Source organism: Grus americana, chromosome 36 (assembly GCF_028858705.1).
Source record: "Grus americana isolate bGruAme1 chromosome 36, bGruAme1.mat, whole genome shotgun sequence".
In the NCBI taxonomy this organism is placed as follows: domain Eukaryota; kingdom Metazoa; phylum Chordata; class Aves; order Gruiformes; family Gruidae; genus Grus; species Grus americana.
In genome coordinates, this window is record NC_072887.1 from 116,826 (window position 1) to 137,547 (window position 20,722).

Consider the following 20,722-nt stretch of genomic DNA (forward strand, 5'->3'; position numbering starts at 1 on the left):
CCCCCCCCGGGCCCTCAAAAGCTGCGCGGTCCCTTTAAGAGCGGCGCTGACGGACGGCGGCGCTGACCAATAGGAACGCGCCCTGAGGTCCGGTGGAGCCCGGGCCCCGCCCTCGCGCAGGGTGGGAGGGGGGGGGGAGGAGGAGGGGGAGCGGTGGCGCGAGCGGCCAATGTGAAGCGGCGGGGGGCGGGGCTGACGTTGGGGTGATGTCATAGGGTGGGGGGGCGGGGGCGGCCGCGCACGCGTGTTGCCATGGCGATGGACCGCCCCCCCCCTCCCCCCCCCCCGCATGTCGCCATGGGGATGGACCACCCCATCCACGCGTGTTGCCATGGAGATGGACAGCCCCTCCATGTCTCCATGGAAACGGTCCACCCTCTCCACGCCTGTCGCCATGGAGACGGGACCACCCCCATTCATACGTGTTGCCATGGAGACGGATCACCCACTCCATGCGTGTCGCCATGGAGATGGACCACTCATCCACGGGTCACCATGGAGACGGGACCACCCCCTCCCACATGTTGCCATGGAGATAGGACCACCCCATCCGTGTTGCCATGGAGACAGACCACACCCCCCGTGTCTGTTGCCGTGGAGACGGAACCCCCCAGCATGTCACCATGGAGACGGGACTGCCCCCCCCTTCACATGTTGCCATGGAGACGGACCATCCATCCACACACGTTGCCATGGAGACAGGACCACCACCCACCCCCACACACGTTGCCATGAGGATGGACCACTCACCCCTGCGTGTTGCCATGGCAATGGTCCACCCCATCCACGCGTGTGTCACCACGTAGACAGACCCACCCCCACCACTGTCACCATGGTGACAGCTCCGCCCCCTCCCCCCATCACCAATCACCATGGAGACAAGCCCCTCCTCCCCCCCCCCATCCCCACAGCTCCACATACACCTCCTCCACGCGTGTCCCCACGCGTGTCCCCACCCCCCCCGTGTCCCACACGCGTGTTGCCACAGTTACGGCCACGCATCCCCCACACGTGTGTGCACACACACACCCCCCCCCCACCCCCCCCAAGACATGACCCAGGCCCCCTCCCCCACCATGGGGGGGGGGGGGGGAAATCAAGACACACACGTGACACATGCGTGACACACGCGTTGGTCACGTCAAGCTTTAAATAGGGGCCAATAAATACTGTACAGGGGGGGGCTGCACCCCATAAATAATCCAAATATACAGAGGGGGGGTCCGGGGGGGGGGGGGGGGCTCTACCCCCTCGATTCCAGCGACCTGTGGGGTGAAATTGGGGGGGGGGGGTTGTCAGTGGCGGGGGGGGTCAGGCAAATCTGGGGGGGGGGGGGGGAGGTTTTGGGGTGTTGAGAGGGGTTTTGGGGGGAGGCTCAGGCAGGTTTGGGGGGGTTGGGGGTTTTTTTTGGGGGGGTGCAGGGATTTGAGGGTTTCAGGATTTTTTTTTTGGGGGGTGCAGAGATTTTGGGGCACGGGGAGGTTGAGGCGTGGGATTTGGGAGCTGGAAGGATGTGGGGGGGGGAAGGGGCAGGTTTGGGTTTGTCATTGGGGTTTTTTGGGGGGGGCACAGGACTTTGGGGGTGCGTGGGTTTGGGTTTGTCATTGGGGGGGGGGGGTTTTGGGGGGTGCGGGGGCAGGTTGGGGGTTTTTTTTTGGGAGGTGCAGGGGCAGGTTTGGGTTTATCATTGGGTTTTGGGTTTTTTTTTTTGGGGGGGGGGGTGTCACGGGCTGTCGTGGGGTTTTTTTTTTGGGGTGCTCACGAGTAGCTGTTGTGCTGGCGGCGGCGGGCGGTGCGCAGCTTCTCGAAGCGCGCCTCCATCTCCTCCAGCACGCGGGGGGTGTAGCGCACCACCAGCTTCACCGAGCCCTGCGCCGCCTTCAGCAGCTCCACCGCCCGCTCGTGCTGCTCCCCCTCCACGCTCTGGCACCCCGTCAGCACCCCAAAACCACCACCGATCCCTCCCAACCCCCCCAAAACCTGGCCCGACCCCACACACACCCCTACCACCCCCCCCCCCCCCAAACCCCCCCCTCCAAACCCTCCACTGCATCCCTGTGCCCCCAAAAGCCTCTGCTGCGCCCCCCCCCCCCAAAAAAAAAAATCACTGTGGAACCCCAAAAGCCTGAAGCGTGCCCCGAAAACCTGCCCTGAGACACACCCCCCCCCCCAAAATCCTCCACTGCATCCCTGCACCCCACGCTGCTCTGCAAACCCTGTGCTGCACCCCAGCACCTCACTCTGCACCCCAAAATCGGTGCTGAACCCCCAAAAACCTGCTCTGGCACCCCAAAACCCTCTGCTGCGCTGTCCCTACACCACGCAAACCCTGTGCTGCCCACCCCCCCAAAAAAACCCCCTCCACTGCACCCCCAAAATGGGTACTGACCCCTAAACCACTGCGCTGCACCCCAAAAACCTGCTCTGACACCCCAAAATCCTACGCAGACCCCAAACCGCTGTGGGGCAGCCCTACGCCCTGCAAAACTTGTGCTGCACCCCCAAAAACTGCACTGCTCCCGCCAAAACCCCCCCAAATCCCCCTCAAACTCCACTCCAGCCCCCCCAGTCCCCCCCAAACCCCCTCCAGGTCCCCCAAAGCTCCCTCAAATCCCCCCCAGCCCCCCCATAATCCCCCATAGCCCCCCCCCAAACCTCCTCAACCCCCCAAGACCCTTCCAGTACCCCTCTAACCTCCCATAGCCCCCCCAAACCCCATAACCCCCCCAAAACTCCCTTGTAGCCCCCCAAAACCCCCCCAAAACTCCCCTGTAGCCCCCCCAAACCCCCCTCAAACTCCCCTGTAGCCCCCCCAAACCCCCCTCAAACTCCCCTGTAGCCCCCCCAAACTCCCCCAAAACTCCCCTGTAGCCCCCCCAAACCCCCTCCAGCCCCCCAAACCCCCCCAAAACTCCCCTGTAGCCCCCCCAAACCCCCTCCAGCCCCCCAAACCCCCCTCAAGCTCCCCTGTAGCCCCCCCAAACTCCCCCAAAACTCCCCTGTAGCCCCCCCAAACCCCCTCCAGCCCCCCTAACCCCCCCCAAAACTCCCCTGTAGCCCCCCCAAACCCCCTCCAGCCCCCCAAACCCCCCCAAAACTCCCCTGTAGCCCCCCCCAAACCCCCTCCAGCCCCCCAAACCCCCCCAAAACTCCCCTGTAGCCCCCCCAAACCCCTCCAGCCCCCCAAACCCCCCCAAAACTCCCCTGTAGCCCCCCCAAACCCCCTCCAGCCCCCCAAACCCCCCCAAAACTCCCCTGTAGCCCCCCAAACCCCCCTCAAACTCCCCTGTAGCCCCCCCAAACTCCCCCAAAACTCCCCTGTAGCCCCCCCAAACCCCCTCCAGCCCCCCAAACCCCCCCCAACACTCCCCTGTAGCCCCCCCAAACCCCCTCCAGCCCCCCAAACCCCCCCAAAACTCCCCTGTAGCCCCCCCAAACCCCCCTCAAACTCCCCTGTAGCCCCCCCAAACTCCCCCAAAACTCCCCTGTAGCCCCCCCAAACCCCCTCCAGCCCCCCAAACCCCCCCCAAAACTCCCCTGTAGCCCCCCCAAACCCCCTCCAGCCCCCCAAACCCCCCCCAAAACTCCCCTGTAGCCCCCCCAAACCCCCTCCAGCCCCCCAAACCCCCCCCAAAACTCCCCTGTAGCCCCCCAAACCCCCTCCAGCCCCCCAAACCCCCCCAAAACTCCCCTGTAGCCCCTCCAAACCCCCTCCAGCCCCCCAAACCCCCCCCAAAACTCCCCTGTAGCCCCCCCAAACCCCCTCCAGCCCCCCAAACCCCCCCCAAAACTCCCCTGTAGCCCCCCCAAACCCCCTCCAGCCCCCCAAACCCCCCCAAAACTCCCCTGTAGCCCCCCCAAACCCCCTCCAGCCCCCCAAACCCCCCCCAAAACTCCCCTGTAGCCCCCCCAAACCCCCCTCAAACTCCCCTGTAGCCCCCCCAAACTCCCCCAAAACTCCCCTGTAGCCCCCCCAAACCCCCTCCAGCCCCCCAAACCCCCCCCAAAACTCCCCTGTAGCCCCCCCAAACCCCCTCCAGCCCCCCAAACCCCCCCAAAACTCCCCTGTAGCCCCCCAAACCCCCCTCAAACTCCCCTGTAGCCCCCCCAAACTCCCCCAAAACTCCCCTGTAGCCCCCCCAAACCCCCTCCAGCCCCCCAAACCCCCCCCAAAACTCCCCTGTAGCCCCCCCAAACCCCCTCCAGCCCCCCAAACCCCCCCAAAACTCCCCTGTAGCCCCCCCAAACCCCCTCCAGCCCCCCAAACCCCCCCAAAACTCCCCTGTAGCCCCCCCAAACCCCCTCCAGCCCCCCAAACCCCCCCAAAACTCCCCTGTAGCCCCCCAAACCCCCCTCAAACTCCCCTGTAGCCCCCCCAAACTCCCCCAAAACTCCCCTGTAGCCCCCCCAAACCCCCTCCAGCCCCCCAAACCCCCCCCCAAAACTCCCCTGTAGCCCCCCCAAACCCCCTCCAGCCCCCCAAACCCCCCCCAAAACTCCCCTGTAGCTCCCCCAAACCCCCCTCAAGCTCCCCTGTAGCCCCCCCAAACCCCCTCCAGCCCCCCAAACCCCCCCCAAAACTCCCCTGTAGCCCCCCCAAACCCCCTCCAGCCCCCCAAACCCCCCCAAAACTCCCCTGTAGCCCCCCCAAACCCCCTCCAGCCCCCCAAACCCCCCCAAAACTCCCCTGTAGCCCCTCCAAACCCCCTCCAGCCCCCCAAACCCCCCCCAAAACTCCCCTGTAGCCCCCCCAAACCCCCTCCAGCCCCCCAAACCCCCCCCAAAACTCCCCTGTAGCCCCCCCAAACCCCCTCCAGCCCCCCAAACCCCCCCAAAACTCCCCTGTAGCCCCCCCAAACCCCCTCCAGCCCCCCAAACCCCCCCAAAACTCCCCTGTAGCCCCCCAAACCCCCCTCAAACTCCCCTGTAGCCCCCCCAAACTCCCCCAAAACTCCCCTGTAGCCCCCCCAAACCCCCTCCAGCCCCCCAAACTCCCCCCAAAACTCCCCTGTAGCCCCCCCAAACCCCCTCCAGCCCCCCAAACCCCCCCAAAACTCCCCTGTAGCCCCCCAAACCCCCCTCAAACTCCCCTGTAGCCCCCCCAAACTCCCCCAAAACTCCCCTGTAGCCCCCCCAAACCCCCTCCAGCCCCCCAAACCCCCCCAAAACTCCCCTGTAGCCCCCCCAAACCCCCTCCAGCCCCCCAAACCCCCCCCAAAACTCCCCTGTAGCTCCCCCAAACCCCCCTCAAGCTCCCCTGTAGCCCCCCCAAACCCCCCCAAAACTCCCCTGTAGCCCCCCCAAACCCCCTCCAGCCCCCCAAACCCCCCCAAAACTCCCCTGTAGCCCCCCCAAACCCCCTCCAGTCCCCCAAACCCCCCCCAAAACTCCCCTGTAGCCCCTCCAAACCTCCTCCAGCCCCCCAGCCGCCCCCCCCCCCCCCCCCCCCAAGACTCACCACGCCATTGACGCTGAGGAGCTGGTCCCCCCGTTTGAGCCCCCCGTGGCGGTCGGCCACCCCCCCCGGGATGACGCGGGAGATGTAGATGGGGGAGTTCTGCTCTTTGCCCCCCATGATGTTGAAGCCCAGCCCCTCCTCCGTTTTGGGGAGCTCCACCACCCGCGGGTGAGCGTGACCCTCGCTGGCCGCAAAGGCAGCTACCGTCGCCTGGGGGTGGGTGGGTGGGGGGCATGATGTGGGGGGTGAGGGGGTGTTGGGGACATTGGGGGGTGCGGGGGGACAGGGGGGTGGGGGGACATGGGGGACATGGGGGTATGGGGGGATCTGGGGACATGGGGGATGGGGGGACATACGAGGACATGGGGGGACATAAGGACAGGCGCGGGACATGGGGGGACACTGGGGGGGATATGGGGGAACACGGGGGGACACGGGGGATGTGGGGGACGTGGGGCAATACGGGGACACGTGGGGACACGGGGACGGGGGGGACTCCGTCCCCTGGGGTCACACAGGGACACAACGGGGGGTGACAGGGGATGGGGGGGACACAGGGGGGACATAGGGGGACGTGGGGGACAGGGGGGGACACAGGGACAGGGACAGGGTCCAGCCGGCTTTGGGGACAGCAGACGGCCACCGTGGGGGGGACAGACGGACATGGCAGGGGGGAGGGGCACAGACGGACACAAGGAGGGGACAGATGGACACGGGGGGGGGGGGGGTGACACTGCGGGCGAGAGACAGGGACAGCCCTGGGCCAGGAGTGGGGGGGGCTCCAGGGGGTACTGGGGTGCCCAAGGGGGGTATTGGGGTCTGGGGGGGTTACTGGGGTCCCGGGGGGGGGGGGGTTATTGGGGTCTGGGGGGAAGTTTGGGGTCTCCAAGGGGGGGTATTGGGGTCCCAGGTGGGGAGTGGGGGGCCTTGTGGAGGGTCCCAAGGTGTTTGGGGGACCCGGGGGAGGGTTTTGGGGGGGTCCCAGGGAGTTTGGGGTTGCCAGGGGGGATTTAGGGGTCCCTGGGGAGGTCATGGGGGGGATCTTGGGGAGTTTGGAGGTTCCGGGGGGTCGGGGGTGCCGGGGGGGGGATTTTTGGGGTACCTTGGCGGTGGCGTGAGCCCGGATCTCGGGGCTGCCAGCGATGTCCAGGGTGTCGTAGAGCTGCTCGTAGACCTGGGGGGGGACCCCGGTTTTGGGGGGACCCAGAGATCAAGGGTCAGCCCCCCCAGCCCCCCCAAGGGGCTGCTGGTGAGGACTGGGGGGACCTCAGGGGGAATGGGGGGGTTTGGGGGTCCCAGGGGATTACTGGGGGGCTCGGGGGGGGTGGGCAGGGATGGCTCGGGGGGGGCGTTTTGGGTGGTATAGGGGGTCAAGGGGGTATTTTGGGGGTCCCTGGGGGGATATTGGGGGTTTGGAGGCATTTTGGGGAGTCCTGGGGGGGCTGGGAGGATACTGGGGGGCCCTGGGAGCCTATGGGAGATACTGAAATGATACGGGGGGCTTTGGGAGATATTGGGGTGCTGGGGGGGGATATTGGGGGGTGGGGGTATGTTGGGGGGCCCTGGGGGAATTTTGGGGGTCCTGGGGGATACTGCGGGGCCCTGTGGGGATATTGGGGGTCCAGCAGAATGTTGGGGGGCCCTGAGGGGATGTTGAGGGTCCTGCGGGACATTGGGGGGACCTATGGGGATGTTGGGGGATTACTGGGGAGCCCTGGGGGGATATTGGTGGGTAGGGGGGATATGAGGGGTCGAGGGAGCCCGGTGGGATGTTGGGGTGCCCCGGGGGTCCCCGCGTTTCCTCACCTCACGGATGGCGGAGCAGAACTTGCTCTGCAGGACCCTCTGCAGCGCCTGCAGCTTTTGGGGGGGCAGCTCCCCGCTCCGCTGCAGCCGCTCCAGCAGCTCCACCGCCCGTGCCACATCTGGGGGGGGTGTCAAGGAGGGGGACACCCCCACCCCCACCCCCTCCCCTCCCCCCGTGTCACCCCTGCACCCCACACCCCCCATAGCACAAAATCCCCCCTTGCACCCCCCCATTGCCCCCCCATTGCACACACCCCCATTGCACCCCCATTGCACACCCCCATTGCCCCCCATTGCACCCCCCATTGCCCCCCATTGCACCCCCCTCCCCCCCTTTTGCCCCCCATTGCACCCCCCCATTGCCCCCCCATTGCCCCCCCATTGCACCCCCCATTGCACCCCCATTGCACCCCCCCATTGCCCCCCATTGCCCCCCATTGCACCCCCCTCCCCCCCTTTTGCCCCCCATTGCACCCCCATTGCCCCCCATTGCACCCCCCATTGCCCCCCCATTGCCCCCCATTGCACCCCCATTGCACCCCCCCATTGCCCCCCATTGCACCCCCATTGCACCCCCCATTGCCCCCCCATTGCACCCCCATTGCCCCCCATTGCACCCCCATTGCACCCCCCTCCCCCCCTTTTGCCCCCCATTGCCCCCCCATTGCCCCCCATTGCACCCCCCTCCCCCCCTTTTGCCCCCCATTGCACCCCCATTGCACCCCCATTGCACCCCCCATTGCCCCCCCATTGCCCCCCATTGCCCCCCCATTGCACCCCATTGCCCCCCATTGCACCCCCATTGCACCCCCCCATTGCCCCCATTGCACCCCCATTGCACCCCCATTGCACCCCCCTCCCCCCCTTTTGCCCCCCATTGCACCCCCCATTGCCCCCCTACTGCACCCCTCCCCCACGCACCAGTCCCCCGCAGCAGCCCCTCCTCCGTGCACCCCCCCATCCGCCCCCGGCCCCCCCCGTACCCCGCTCCAGCCCCAGCGGGTCCCCGCTCAGCGCTGCCATTTTCGCGCGCGCCCGCCACGCCCCGCCCCCCGGCGCGCGCGGCTCCGCGGGGGGGGGGGGGGGAACACAGAGAGCCCGGCCGTGCGCATGCGCATCCCCCCCCCCCCGTGTGTGCGTGCACTTGGGGGGGGGGGGGGGGGGGGGGGGAACCCCCCCCAAATCCAAGCGGGGGAATACGGGGAGACCCCAAACCTTGAGGGGGGGGCAGAATCTTGGGGAGACCCTAAATCTGGGGGACACACCCCAAAATCAAGGCGGGGGGGGGGGCAAATGTTGGGCGGAGCCTAAATCGGGGGGATCTCACAACCGGGGGGGGGGGGGGCAGAGCTGCGGGAGACCCCAAATCCGGGGGGGGGGGGGGAGAGACCCCCCAAAATTGGGTGGGTGGCAAATTGGAAGGATCTCAAATCTGCCAGGGGGGAACCCTGAATTTGGGGGGGGGGGGGGGGGGCAAATCCTGGGGGACCCCAACTGTGGGAGAGAGGTAGAAAAGCTCTAAAATTGGGGGGGGGGAAGACACACCCCATTTTAGGGGAGACCCCATAATAGGTGGGCAAACACCCCATTTTGGGGGCAGAAAACTCCTCATGCCAGGGAAAAAGACCCCCCAAAATTGGGGGGGGCACCCCTTTTGCTGCCAGACAGTCCCCCCCATCCCAAAGGAAAAGCCCCCCTAATTTGAGGGGGTGTACCCATTTGGGAGCCGGAAAGCCCCCCCAAATCACAAAAAAAATCCCCCCAAAATCAGGGGGGCACACCCATTTTGGGGTGTAAATCCCCTGCTACCCAAAAGCAGGGTGTCATGTCCCCCCCAAATTTGGGGTTCCCCACAAAGCCCCCCAAAAACCACATCCTTCCATTAAAACACCTTTATTGCCAGAGGGGAAAAAAAAAAGGGGGGGGGGGGGGGGGGGCGCGCAAAAAGCAGGCTGAGGGGAAGGAATTTGGGGTGCCCCCAATTTGGGGTGCCCTCATTCCAGGGGGGGCTCCAGCAGGTAGCCATTCTCAGCCCCCAGGTAGCCGTCAGGGGCTGGCAGGGCTTCGGGCTGGAGGAAGAGGTCGGAAGCGGATTCCCCCAGGGAATCCCCCCCCTCGGGGCCGGGGGGCCGCTCGTCCCGTCGTTCCGATCGTTCCCGTTCCCGTTTGTGTTCCCGATCCGGCCGATCGCGATCACGATCCCTATCACGACGTCGATCCCGTTCCCGATGGCTTCGGCGACGTTCCCGATCTCTATCCCGGCTTTTATCTTCCATTTCTCCTTTCGATCCCAAACCGTCCGGGGGGCCGGAATCGGCGGCACCCCCCAACTCATCGGGGGGTTCCAGGGATTCGGGACCTTCGTCCTTTTTATCGCGATCCCGATCACGATCCCGTTTCCGATCGCGAGAGCGGCTGCGACGTTTCCGATCCCGCTCTTTGCTCCGGTCGCGACTTCCGCCCCGTTTCCGTTCGCGTTCTTCTTTTTCCCGGCTCCGCGTCCGACGACGACGTTCCCGCGAGCGCGAGCGACGACGGTCCCGTTCCCGGGAGCGTTCCCGGCGTTCCCGTTCACGTTCCCGTTCCCGGTCCCTGAGGTGACATGGCAGGACCCCAAGTCACCCCAGGGGGTCCCAAAGGTGACAGAGGGGGACCTCAAGTCACCCCACGGGGTCCCAAGGGTGACATGGGGGGACCTTGATGTGTCCTCGGGGTCCCAAGGGTGACACAGGGGGATGCTCAACCCCCCAGAGGGTCCCAAGGGTGACGGGGGGACCCTAAGTCACCCCAGGGGGTCCCTGATGTGACACGGGGGGACTCTGACCTGTCCTGGGTGTCCCACGGGTGACACAGGATGCTGAACCCCCCAGCGTGTCCCAAGGGTGACACAGGGGGACCCTAACCTGTCCTGGGGGTCCTAAGGGTGACACAGGGGACGCTGAACCCCACAGGGGGTCCCAAAGGTGACACGGGGGGGACCCTGAGTCACCCCAGGGGGTCCCCAAAGGTGACCCTGACCCCCCCAGGGGTTCCAAACGTGACCCAGGGGACACCCCCCCATACCCCACAGGGTCCTTTTGGGGGGCGTGGGGTGGGGTGTCCATGATGCCGGGTGACACCCCCCCCCCCATGTCGTGTCCCCCCCAATAAAACACTCACCGCTCGTCGTAGCGGGAGGTGTCGTCCCTCCCCGAGTGTCGGATGTTGACGTCAGCGCCGCCTCGCCGGGTGCCCCCCAAACCGCCCCCTGTGTGAGACGGGAAAACAGGGCAAGGAGGGGAGTTAGGGGGACCCCCAAAATTTCTTCCTCATTCCCCCCTTTTTTTTTTTTGGGGGGGGGGGGGGGGGGGGGGGGGGGGGGGGGGATGTGTGGTGTGCGTCTTACCCAAGCGCCGGGGACGCCACCCCTTCACCGTCCGCCCCCGCTCCACGTCCACCAACACCCGGCGGCCGTCGATCTTCTTCCCGTCCGCGTGTTTGTAGGCGGCTGTAAGAGACGGGGGGGGGACACACACGCAGGGTGGGGGGGACGATGACAGGGATGGCATTAGTGACAGCGGGGCCAGGCCAGCCCGCCCCCCCCCCCCCAAAAAATACACCCACCCCACCCCCAAGAGCACCCAGGGCTGCGGCTGCCCTGGCTAGAGGAGGGGGGGCACAGTGGGGTGCGCGCACACATACACACACACACCGCCCCCCCCCCAAAAATACGCGGCTGCAAAGGAAAGGCAGGTTAGGGACTGCGGTGACCCCCCCCCCAGAATTTGTGTCACACCCCCCCCCAGCCCAGCATCACGCAATTTGGGGGGGGGGGGGGAACCCCTCCAACCTGCAGATTGCACCCCACCCTCCCAGCCTGATTTTGGGGGGGGAGGGGGGGCACCCTGATTGTTGCCTTACCTGCGTGCCCCCCCCCAACACACTCACAACCCCCACCACCCCATGGGGGTGGGGGGGCACCACCATGATTCGGGGCACCCAAGCCCCCCTACAAAGCACCATCAGGTGGACATGCCTCCCCCCCCCCCAACCTATGACCCCCCCATGCCCCCTTCCCCCCCCCCCCCAAAAAATCCCCCGCCCCCCCCAAAAAAACTCTCCCATACAAGTCCTGGGGTGAGCGGTGGGGGAGCGGGTCCGTGTGTCGTCCCCCCCTCGGTCGGGGGGGGGGGGGGGGGCCCCTTCCGGAAGATGCTGGTCCTGGACAGGCGCTGGGGCCTTACCTGAGACCCGTCCTACCTCAGCACACCCCCCCCCCAGCACACCCCCCCCAACCCCCCCACCGCACCCCCCCACCGGGGACCCCCACCCCACATCCTCCCCCACCCAAAGGTGGGTAAAGGGGGCTGCACGCCCCCCCCCCCCCAGACACCCCCCCCCAAAAAAACAACACCCCTTTTTACCCCATACGTGGCCCCCCCCACCACCACCATCACCCCACGGTCGCTGGGACCGGGGGGGGGTGTCACTTCCCTGGGGGGGCTCAGCCCCCCTCCACCCCCAAAAAAACCCCCAACCCCCCACTATGGGGCCTGCCCCCCCCAAGCAATGCTGTAGACCCTACACAAACATCCAGGCTCATGGGGGGGGGTCCCCAATCTTTTTTTTTTTTTGGGGGGGGTGCCATGGGCACCCCCTCACCCTGGGACCCACATGGGTGGGGCGCTTGCAGCCCCCTCCCTCCTTCCTCCTCAGCCAGCCTTGGGGGGGGGGGGGGGGGTGTCCTGCTTTGTTGCCCCCCCCTCCACTTTAAGGGGTGGGGGGGCTCCCTTAGGGCCCCCTCCCCAAAAAAAGTGGGGGGGTCACACGTCCCCACCTCAGCGGAGACTGAGGCCGTGACCGTGCAGGGAAAGGGGGGGGGAAATCCAGCAGGGATTCGGTCCCTGCCTACCTGCCCGCAGGTAAAATGGGGTGGGGGGCGCTAAGAGGAGCCCCCCCTCCCCAAAAAAATAAAGGGGGGGGGTCAGTAAATTGAGGGGGGGGGTGTGTGTATCACACTGGGGGGGTCAATGCCGCCTTCCTCACCCCGGCTCAGCCAGGATGCGACCGGTGCATCTCCACCCCCCACCCCCCCCCATCCCCCAAATTAACTCCTCTCCTGCCCACGGAAAAAAAGGGAGGGGGGAGATTTGGTGGAGGGGGGGGGGGGGGGGCTCCAAAGACCCCCCCCCCCTCCCCCAACCCCTCCTCACCCTCTTTCCGGCAATATTTTGGGTGTTTGGGGGGGTTTTTTTTTTTTTTTTACAAACGTGTCTTACCAAGATACAAACCCTTATACCAACCATACACTGAGGTGTTGGAAGGGGGAGCACTAGGATCAGCTGCAAGCCAGCAGTGGCAAAAGCCATCAGAAAGGTGGCTGCAGTGACAATAAAACAGTGTTAATACAACCCCGGTCGGCAACAGGCGTCCCCCCGCACGCACCACACGCACCCGCACACACCGGTTTAACACGTCGGTTAACAACCCCGTCCACCGCCGGTATCTAGAACGGGACGTACAACCCGGTAACGCAGCGATTTGGGGGGTGTTGTTTGGGGGGTGGGTTGTTGGTTTGGTTGGTTGTTGTTTTTTCCCCCGCCCCCCCGGTTTTGCCCTCCCAGAAAGGGGGCGAGGGGAGAGAGCGGCGCTTCCCGACCCTCCGAATGTAGGTTGGCTGACTGTTTTGCCTTTGGCTGCCTGTAGTTTGGCCACCGGTAGCCTTGGCTGCCTGTAGCCTTTATTGCCTGTAACCTTTGTCGCTGGTAGCCTTGGTCATCGCCTGTAGTTTGGCTGCCTGCAAGCTTGGCTGACTGTAGCCTCAGCCACCGCCTGTAGCCTTTAACTATAGCTTAACCGGCTGTAGCTTTGGCTGCCTCAAGCCTCACCGCCTGTAGCCTTGGCTGCCACCTGTAGCCTTGGCTGCCACCTGTAGCCTTGGCTGCCACCTGTAGCCTTGGCTGCCACCTGTAGCCTTGGCTGCCACCTGTAGCCTTGGCTGCCACCTGTAGCCTTGCCCAGTACCTGTAGTTTGGCCACCTATAGCTTGACCAGCTGTAGCAATGGCTACCTATAGTTTTGCCACTGCCTGTAGCCTTGACTGCCTGTAGTTTGGCTGTCAGTAGCCTTGGCCACCTGTAGGCTTGCTGCCTGGAGCCTTGGCCACCACCAGTAGCATTGGCTGCCCATAGCCTCAGCCATCTGTAGCCTGTCCACCACCTGTGGCCGCGGCTCCCAGTAGCCTTGGCCACCGCCTGTGACTTGGCCAATGCCTGTAGCCTCGGCTGCCTGCAGCTTGGTCACCACCTGTAGCCTGGCTGCCTGTGGCCTTGGCTTCCGGTAGTCTGGCTGCCTGTAGGCTTGTTCGACAGTAGCTTGGCTGCTGGTAGCCCAACTGCCTACAGCCTCAGCTGACACCTGTAGTTGGTCAGCCACCGCCACCTTGGCCACCTGTGGCCTTTGGCCACCTATAGCTTCACCACCCAGCGCCTTAGTTGCCTATAGCCCTTGCCGCCTGTAGCCTCAGCCGCCTGTAGCTTACTCGCCTATAGCCTTGGTCGCCTATAGCCCTGATAACCGCCTGTAGCCTTGCCTGCCTACACCTTCGACGCCTGTAGCCCCAACTGCCTGTAGCCTTGCCTGCCTATAGCTTAACCACCAGTAGCCTTGGCTGCCTGTAGCCTTGGCCAACACCTGCAGCTTGGTCAACTGCTCGTAGCTTTGGTTACCTATAGCTTGGCCACCTGTAACCTCGGCCACCACCTGTAGCCTCGGTTGCCTATAGCTTAGCCGCCAGTAGTCTTGGCTGCCTGTAGCCCCAGCCACCTACAGCCTCGGTTGCCTGTAGCCCCGGCCACCTGTAGCTTAGCCGCTGGTAGCCTTGGCCACCACCTGTAGCCTTGCCTGCCTATAGCTTGGACGCCTGTAGCCTTGGCTGCTGGTAGCCTCGGCTGCCTATAGCTTGGACGCCTGTAGCCTTGGCCACCTGTAGCCTCGGCTGCCTATAGGTTAGCCACCCGTAGCCTCGGCCGCCTGTACGTTCTCCCCACTGGCTGTACTTACCTGCGGAGTGCGGGCCCCAGAGGGACCCAGGGAACGCACGGTTGCGGTTAAGAGGTTGGACATGCGGTTGTAAGAGGGAAAAGGGTGTTGCGGCGGGGGGTACTCACAGTGCATATCCCGCTCGTGCTCATACTCGATGAAGGCATAGCCGCGGGGTTTCCCGGAGCGCTTGTTGTACACCATGTAGATCTAAAAAAAAAGTGTAGAAACAGGTGTCAGACGTCACCCCGATAACAGGTGTTGTTTAGGAGGGTAACCCCTCCCCGTACTCACCCGCTTGATGGGGCCGTAGACCTCAAATTCGCGTCGCAACTTCGACTCTGTCGTGTCGTAGTTCTGCCGGGGGGAAGAAGTGGGGGGTGTCCCCAAATTGGGGGGGGGGGGGCGGATGTGTGTCACACACGCGGATTGGGGGGAGACCCATGGATTGGGGGGAGACCCCACCGATTAGGGGAGGCCCCAAGGATTGGGAGGATCCCCGCAGATTAGGGAGGACCCCAAGAATTGGAGGAACCCCCGTAGATTATGAGGGAACCCCAAGGATTGCAGGGACTCCCAAGGATTGGGAAGACTCCCCCCAGATTAGGGGGGATCCCAAGGATTATGAGGGACCTCAAGGACTGGAAGAAGACCCACAAGGATTGCGCCCCCCCCCCTCCCCGGCTCCGTCCTACCCCACCTCAGCCCCAAAACTCACCACTCTGGCCACGAAAAGGGTTTTGAAGGCGTCTCCTTGGGCATTGGGGTCGTTGTGGGGGTCCCCTGGGGGGGGGGAAGGACAAAGGGGGGGGTCAGGGGGGATCGGGGGGACAGTCAGAGGAAAAGGGGGACACCCCCCCCCCCCAGCCCCCCACGGGAGCCCCCCCAGCTTACACATCTTGAGCTCGGTCTCAACTTCTTGCTGCCTTCGCTCGATCTTCTCCCGCCGCTGTTGGGGGGACAAAGGTGGGAGGGGGGGTGACCTCAGGGGAGTTCCCAAAATCCAGGGGAGGCCTCAAACATCCACAGAAGGCCCCCAAAACCCAGGGGGATCCCCTAGAACCGGGGGGGGGGGGGGGGGGTTGGTGAGAGGAGAGGCAGCCCAGTGCCCCTGCATCGGGGAGAAGCTGCCGAGATTTGGGGCCACCCACAGCCACCCCACGGCACCCACATGCCCCATTGCCACCCTCCAGCCCTCCCCAAATCCCTCCACGCACTGCCAGTTTTGGGGACCCCCCCCAACAACCCAGCCTCATGTGGAGGGCCTACACCCCACGGCGGGGGGGGGGGGGGGGGGCTGCACCCCAGATTTTGGGGGTGGGGGTCTGGACATACCTTCCGCTCCATGCGCTCCTCCCGTGTCTCAGCACGGGTAGGTGGGGGGGCGTCCCGGGGGTCCTGTGGGGAGATGGGGGGGGGGCAGTGTGAGACGGGGATTCTGGGGGCATTTAGGGGGGTGCGGGGATTTCAGGGGAGTCACAGGGAGGGGGGGGAGGCACCTCGAACTCGCGGATGTAGGGTGCAATGCCGCTGTAGGGCTGGTTGTGGTGCTTCTCGTGGGGCAGCTTCTCCAGGGGGGGCAGGTAAGGGATGGGGTCCCGGGGGGCGAAGAGCGCCAGCAGGTTGGGGGGCAGGAACTGCGTCATCTTGGGGCAGTCTGGAGGGGGAAAACAGGCAGGGGGGTGAGTACCCCCATAATCCCCCCCACCTCACAGACACCCCCTTCCTTGCCGGGAGCCCCACAGGGGATACCTGGACCCCCCGAGCCCCACAACTACCCCCCCCCCAGGACCCCTTCAGCCCCTCACCAACCCCCCCCGGCCCCCATGACCCCCCCCCGGCCCCACAGCTCCCCCCCCCCAGGACCCCCTCAGCCCCCAGGATCCCCCGCAGGCCCACACCTCCCCCAGGACCCCTCAGCCCCACACCGACCCCCCCCCCCCCCCAGCCGTCCCAGGCCCACACCGGGGCCCTTCCCCTCACCGGGCCCTTCCTCCCCCCACCGGCCCCTCTCCCTCTCCCTCCTCTCCCTCCCCCCACCCCCCCCGGGTCCTTCCCCTCCCCCCCACCCCTCCACCCCCCCACGTGACCCCCCCCGCCCCCCCACCACGGACCCCCCGGGCGCTCGCGCTCCCTCCGCCCGCTCCGGCCTGGCCGCTCCGAGCGCGTCTGCGCATGCGCGAGCGCAAGACGACGGCGGGAGCCGGAACTCGCTGCGCAGAGGGAAGGGGCGGAGCCTGACGTCACGCCGTAGATCCCTCCGCCGCAGGGGGGGGCCGGGGGAAGAGTCCCCGCCATAGCAACGGGGAGGCCACGCCCCCGTCCCCGCCATAGCAACGGGGGAGGTGACGCCGCCATAGCAACCAGGACAGCGGGCCTGTGGTGTCCTAGCAACCGGACACACACACACACACACACACCTCCCCCCGCGTCGTTGTCATAGCAATCGGGGTGACACCCCTTGTCTGTCACATCAACCGCGGCGACACTTCCCCCGTCCCTGCCATAGCAACCAGCGTGACAAGGGGTGACACCCCGTGTTCCTGCCATAGCAACCGCGGGTGTCACCCCCTCTCCCCGTGCTGTCATGGGGACGGGAGGGGGGAGGGTGTGACACAACCCCGGCCACCTGTGTCCCCTCCTGGGGTCCCCTCCTGGGGTCCCTTCCCTCTCTGGGGACCATCGGTGACGGGTGTAGGGAGGGCCCGGAGAGGACCCGGGCGTCCGGGCACCCACCCCCACCCCCCCCACCCCGTTATTTTTAGCCCACGGGGGGGAACCCGACACCGCGGGGCCACCGTGTTTACGGGACAGCGCCGGTGACAGCGGGACGGCGGGGTCGGGGACACCCGGTGACAGGGGACGGGGGTTGGTGGGGCCACCCAGGTGACGGGCGGGGGGGAACACCCGGTGACAGGGGTTGGGGACACCCAGTGACGGGGGACAGGGCTTGGGGACACGCCGGTGACGGAGGGGGGGACACCCGGTGACGGGGGGGGGGAAACACGCGGTGACAGGAGTTGGGGACACCCCGGTGACGGGGCGAGGGGACACCCGGTGACAGGGAATGGAGGAGTTGGGGACACCCTGGTGATTGATGGGGGGGGACACACCCTGGTGACGGGGGACGGGAGGGTCGGGGACACCCAGTGACAGGAAACACCCCCATGACAGGCGGTCAGGTGGGTTGGGGACACTGGTGACGGGTGACAGCAAGTTTGGGGGTACCCTGTGGACAGGAGACCCACAGCCATAGGGGGTCTGGAGGGACTGGGGGTGACCCGGTGACACGGGGGGGGGACCCTGTGGGACCCCCAAGGACTTGGGGGGCCCTCTATATCTGTAGGATCTTGAGCTTCCTCCATCACTGTAGGGTCTCTGCGGGACCCCCAAGTGTTTAGGGGGTGCCCCATCAGTGTAGGGACCCCCGAGAACCTTGAGAGTCCCCAAACACTGTAGACCCCCAAGAATTTGGGGGTCCCCTATATCTGTAGGGGCCCTGTATGACCCCCAAGGACCTCGAGGGTCCCCCAACACCATAGAACCCAGAAGGACCCCTGAGGAGCTTGAGGGTCCTCAAACGCTTGTAGACCCCCCCAAGAGTTTAGGGGTCCCCCATATCTGTAGGGTCCCTGTGGACCCCCCAAGGACCTCAAGGGTCCTCAAACCCCAAGATTTTAGGGGTGTCCCCACCCCCCCACCCCCACCCTGCCCTCAGGTCCATCCCCCCCCTCCATCCCCCCCACCGGGGGTCCCCCAGGAATGGGGGAACCGGTGGGCTGTTGCGAACGGGTGGCCATCAACGTGGCGGGACGTCGGTTCGAAACCTTGGGGAGAACCCTTCTCCGGTTCCCCGACACCCTTCTGGGTGACCCCCGCCGACGCCGACGGTATTTTGACCCTCAACGCCGGGAGTACTTCTTCGACCGCCACCGCGGAGCCTTCGGCGCTGTCCTCTACTACTACCAATCCGGTGGAAGACTCCGTCGACCACCCGACGTCCCCTTAGATGTCTTCTTGGAAGAGTTACGGTTCTACCAGCTGGGTGCTGAAGCGGAAGGAAGACTCCGCGAGGCCGAAGGCTTCGCAGTGGAAGTGGCGCAGCCTTTGCCCGGTGGGAGGTTACAACGACGGGCGTGGTTGTTGTGCGAACACCCCGAGAGTTCGCCGGCTGCCCGCGCCGTGGCCTTGCTCTCCGTCCTCGTCATCCTCGTCTCCATCGTTGTCTTCTGCTTGGAGACCCTGCCCCAGTTTCGGGTTGGAGGGGAGGGGTCTGCTCAGGTGAGTGGTGGGCAACAGTGGGGGTCTTCGTCCTCACCCTCCTCATCCTCCTCATCCTCACCGTCCTCGTTCTCACCATCCTCATATCTTTATGATCCTCAGCCCCACCATCCTCCTCCTCACCCTCACCATCCTCACTCTCATCCTCCTTATCCTCACCATCTTCCTCATCATCCCCCTCACCATCCTCGTCCTCACCATCCCCGGCATCCTCATCCTCGGCATCCTCATCTTTGCCATTCTCAACCTCAGCATCCTCATCCTCATCCTCCCCATCCTTACCATCGCCATCATCACTGTTCTCATCTCCATCCTCACCATCCTCGCCATTCTCATCATCCTCCTCTTCATCATTCTCACCATCCTCATCTCCACCATCCTCAACCTCATGATCCTCATTCTCATCCTCATCATCTTCACCATCGTCATCCTCACCTTCCTTACTATTCTTACCATGCACATTGTCACCATCCTCCTCCTCACCATTCTCATCATCCTCATCCTCACCAGCCTTCTCCTCCTCATCATCATTTTCGTTATCGCTCTCCTCCTCCTCGTTCTCTTCCATCTTTTTGGTTTTTTTTCTTGTCGTAATTTTCCTCATAATCTTCCTCATCGTCATCATTCTCATCTTTCTCTTCCTCATTCTTTTTGTCAATTTCCTTCTCTTCCTCGTCATCCTTCTGCTCTTCTTCCTGCCTGGAGACCCTACCTCACTTCCAGCCTGGGAGCCCTCACTGCAAATGAGTTCCCCCAAAAATCTTTCTCATCCCCATTGTCCTCACCATCCTCATCACCATCCTTATGCTCTTCATCATCACCATTCTCATCCTCTTTGTCATCACCCTTCTTCTCAACCTTCTCATCACTGTCATCCTCATCATTCTTTTCATCTTCTCCATTTCTCTTCTTCATTTCCCTATCATCATCTTCATCTTCATCACTCTGTTCACATCCTTCTCCATCTTCTCCAGCTCTTTCTTCTTCTCTTCCCATTCTTCCTCATCAATGTCAGCCTCTTCGTCATCATCATTTTTCTCAATCTCTTTCTCCTCACTATCATGCTCATTATTCTTGTCATCTTTCTTCATCTTTTCATCATCATCATTGTCATCACCATCATCTGTTTCCTTCTTCCCAGCTTCCTCATCATCCTCATCGTCCTCATCATCATTCATCTCATTCTACTTCATTTTCTCTTATCACCTTCATCGTTCTTCCACTCTTCTTCATCCACCCATTTCTTCATCACTTTCATCCTTCTCTTTTTCCTCTTTCTTGTTCTTGTCTTCATCATTTCCCATTTCTTTTCCTTCCTATTCCTTGTTGTCATCCTCCTCTTCCTTCTCATCCTCGTCCTCTTCCTCCTCCTCCTTCATCTCCTGGGACCCAGGTGTCCTGGTGGGCTCTGCCCCCCATTAACCCATGCTGGGTGGTGGACCCAAGCATCTCGACGGGTGACCTTGGAGTCTGAGTGGGCTCTGCCCCCCCTCCACCACCCCAGGGAGGGCACCCAAGTATCCGGGTGGGTTCTAAGCCCCCATAACCCATGGTGGGTGGTGGACCCGGGGCTCTGTGTGGGCTCCGACCCCTATAGTTCATGGTGGGTGGTGGACCTGGGGGTCTGGGTGGGTTCTAAGCCCCCATAACCCATGGTGGGTGGTGGATCTGGGGGTCTGAGTGAGCTCTGACTCCCTCCACCACCCCACGGTGTCCATCCCACCCATCCCCTAAACCCTTCACCCCTTCATCTCCATCCCCAGACCCCACCGCCCATCTCCACCAACGTCAACGCCTCCTCCTCACCGTCCCCCCGAGGCAGTTTGGCCGATCCTTTCTTCGTGGTGGAGACCATCTGCATCTGCTGGTTCTCCTTGGAGCTCCTGGTCCGTCTTTTAGCCAGCCCCAGCAAAACCGCCTTCTTCCGCAACGCCATGAACCTCATCGATCTGGTCGCCATCGTCCCTTACTTCGTCGCTTTGGGAACCGAACTGGCGCGGCAACGCGGCGTGGGTCAACCCGCCATGTCCTTGGCCATCCTGCGCGTCATCCGCCTGGTTCGAGTCTTCAGGGTCTTCAAGTTGTCCCGTCACTCGACGGGTTTACAGATTTTGGGCCAAACCCTTCGCGCCAGCATGAGGGAGCTGGGGCTGCTCA

The 20,722-nt window shown here is 64.3% G+C and overlaps 2 protein-coding genes across 3 annotated transcripts; both read right to left on the minus strand.

The window, feature by feature from the left end:
• Nucleotides 1–1,121: 1,121 nt before the first annotated feature.
• On the minus strand, nt 1,122–8,328 carry LIN7B (lin-7 homolog B, crumbs cell polarity complex component). 2 transcript variants are annotated; one of them, XM_054808462.1, is made up of 6 exons: nt 8,248–8,328; nt 7,265–7,383; nt 6,561–6,632; nt 5,459–5,668; nt 1,763–1,905; nt 1,122–1,265 (listed from the first exon to the last, which is right to left on the minus strand). In XM_054808462.1, the coding sequence occupies exons 1-6, from the start codon at nt 8,285–8,287 to the stop codon at nt 1,244–1,246; spliced, it is 606 nt and encodes a 201-aa protein (XP_054664437.1). In that variant the 5' UTR covers nt 8,288–8,328; the 3' UTR covers nt 1,122–1,243. The 2 variants fall into 2 exon arrangements, with proteins under 2 accessions (XP_054664437.1, XP_054664436.1); XM_054808461.1 differs by having other exon boundaries at nt 1,763–1,923.
• Nucleotides 8,329–9,141: 813 nt separating this feature from the next.
• On the minus strand, nt 9,142–18,781 carry SNRNP70 (small nuclear ribonucleoprotein U1 subunit 70). The gene is made up of 12 exons (XM_054808401.1): nt 18,689–18,781; nt 17,533–17,662; nt 16,399–16,497; nt 15,784–15,941; nt 15,620–15,682; nt 15,179–15,233; nt 15,003–15,067; nt 14,579–14,641; nt 14,413–14,494; nt 10,650–10,751; nt 10,424–10,511; nt 9,142–9,856 (listed from the first exon to the last, which is right to left on the minus strand). Exons 1-12 carry the CDS (start codon nt 18,779–18,781, stop codon nt 9,259–9,261), a joined length of 1,596 nt encoding a protein of 531 aa, XP_054664376.1. The 3' UTR covers nt 9,142–9,258.
• Nucleotides 18,782–20,722: the final 1,941 nt, after the last annotated feature.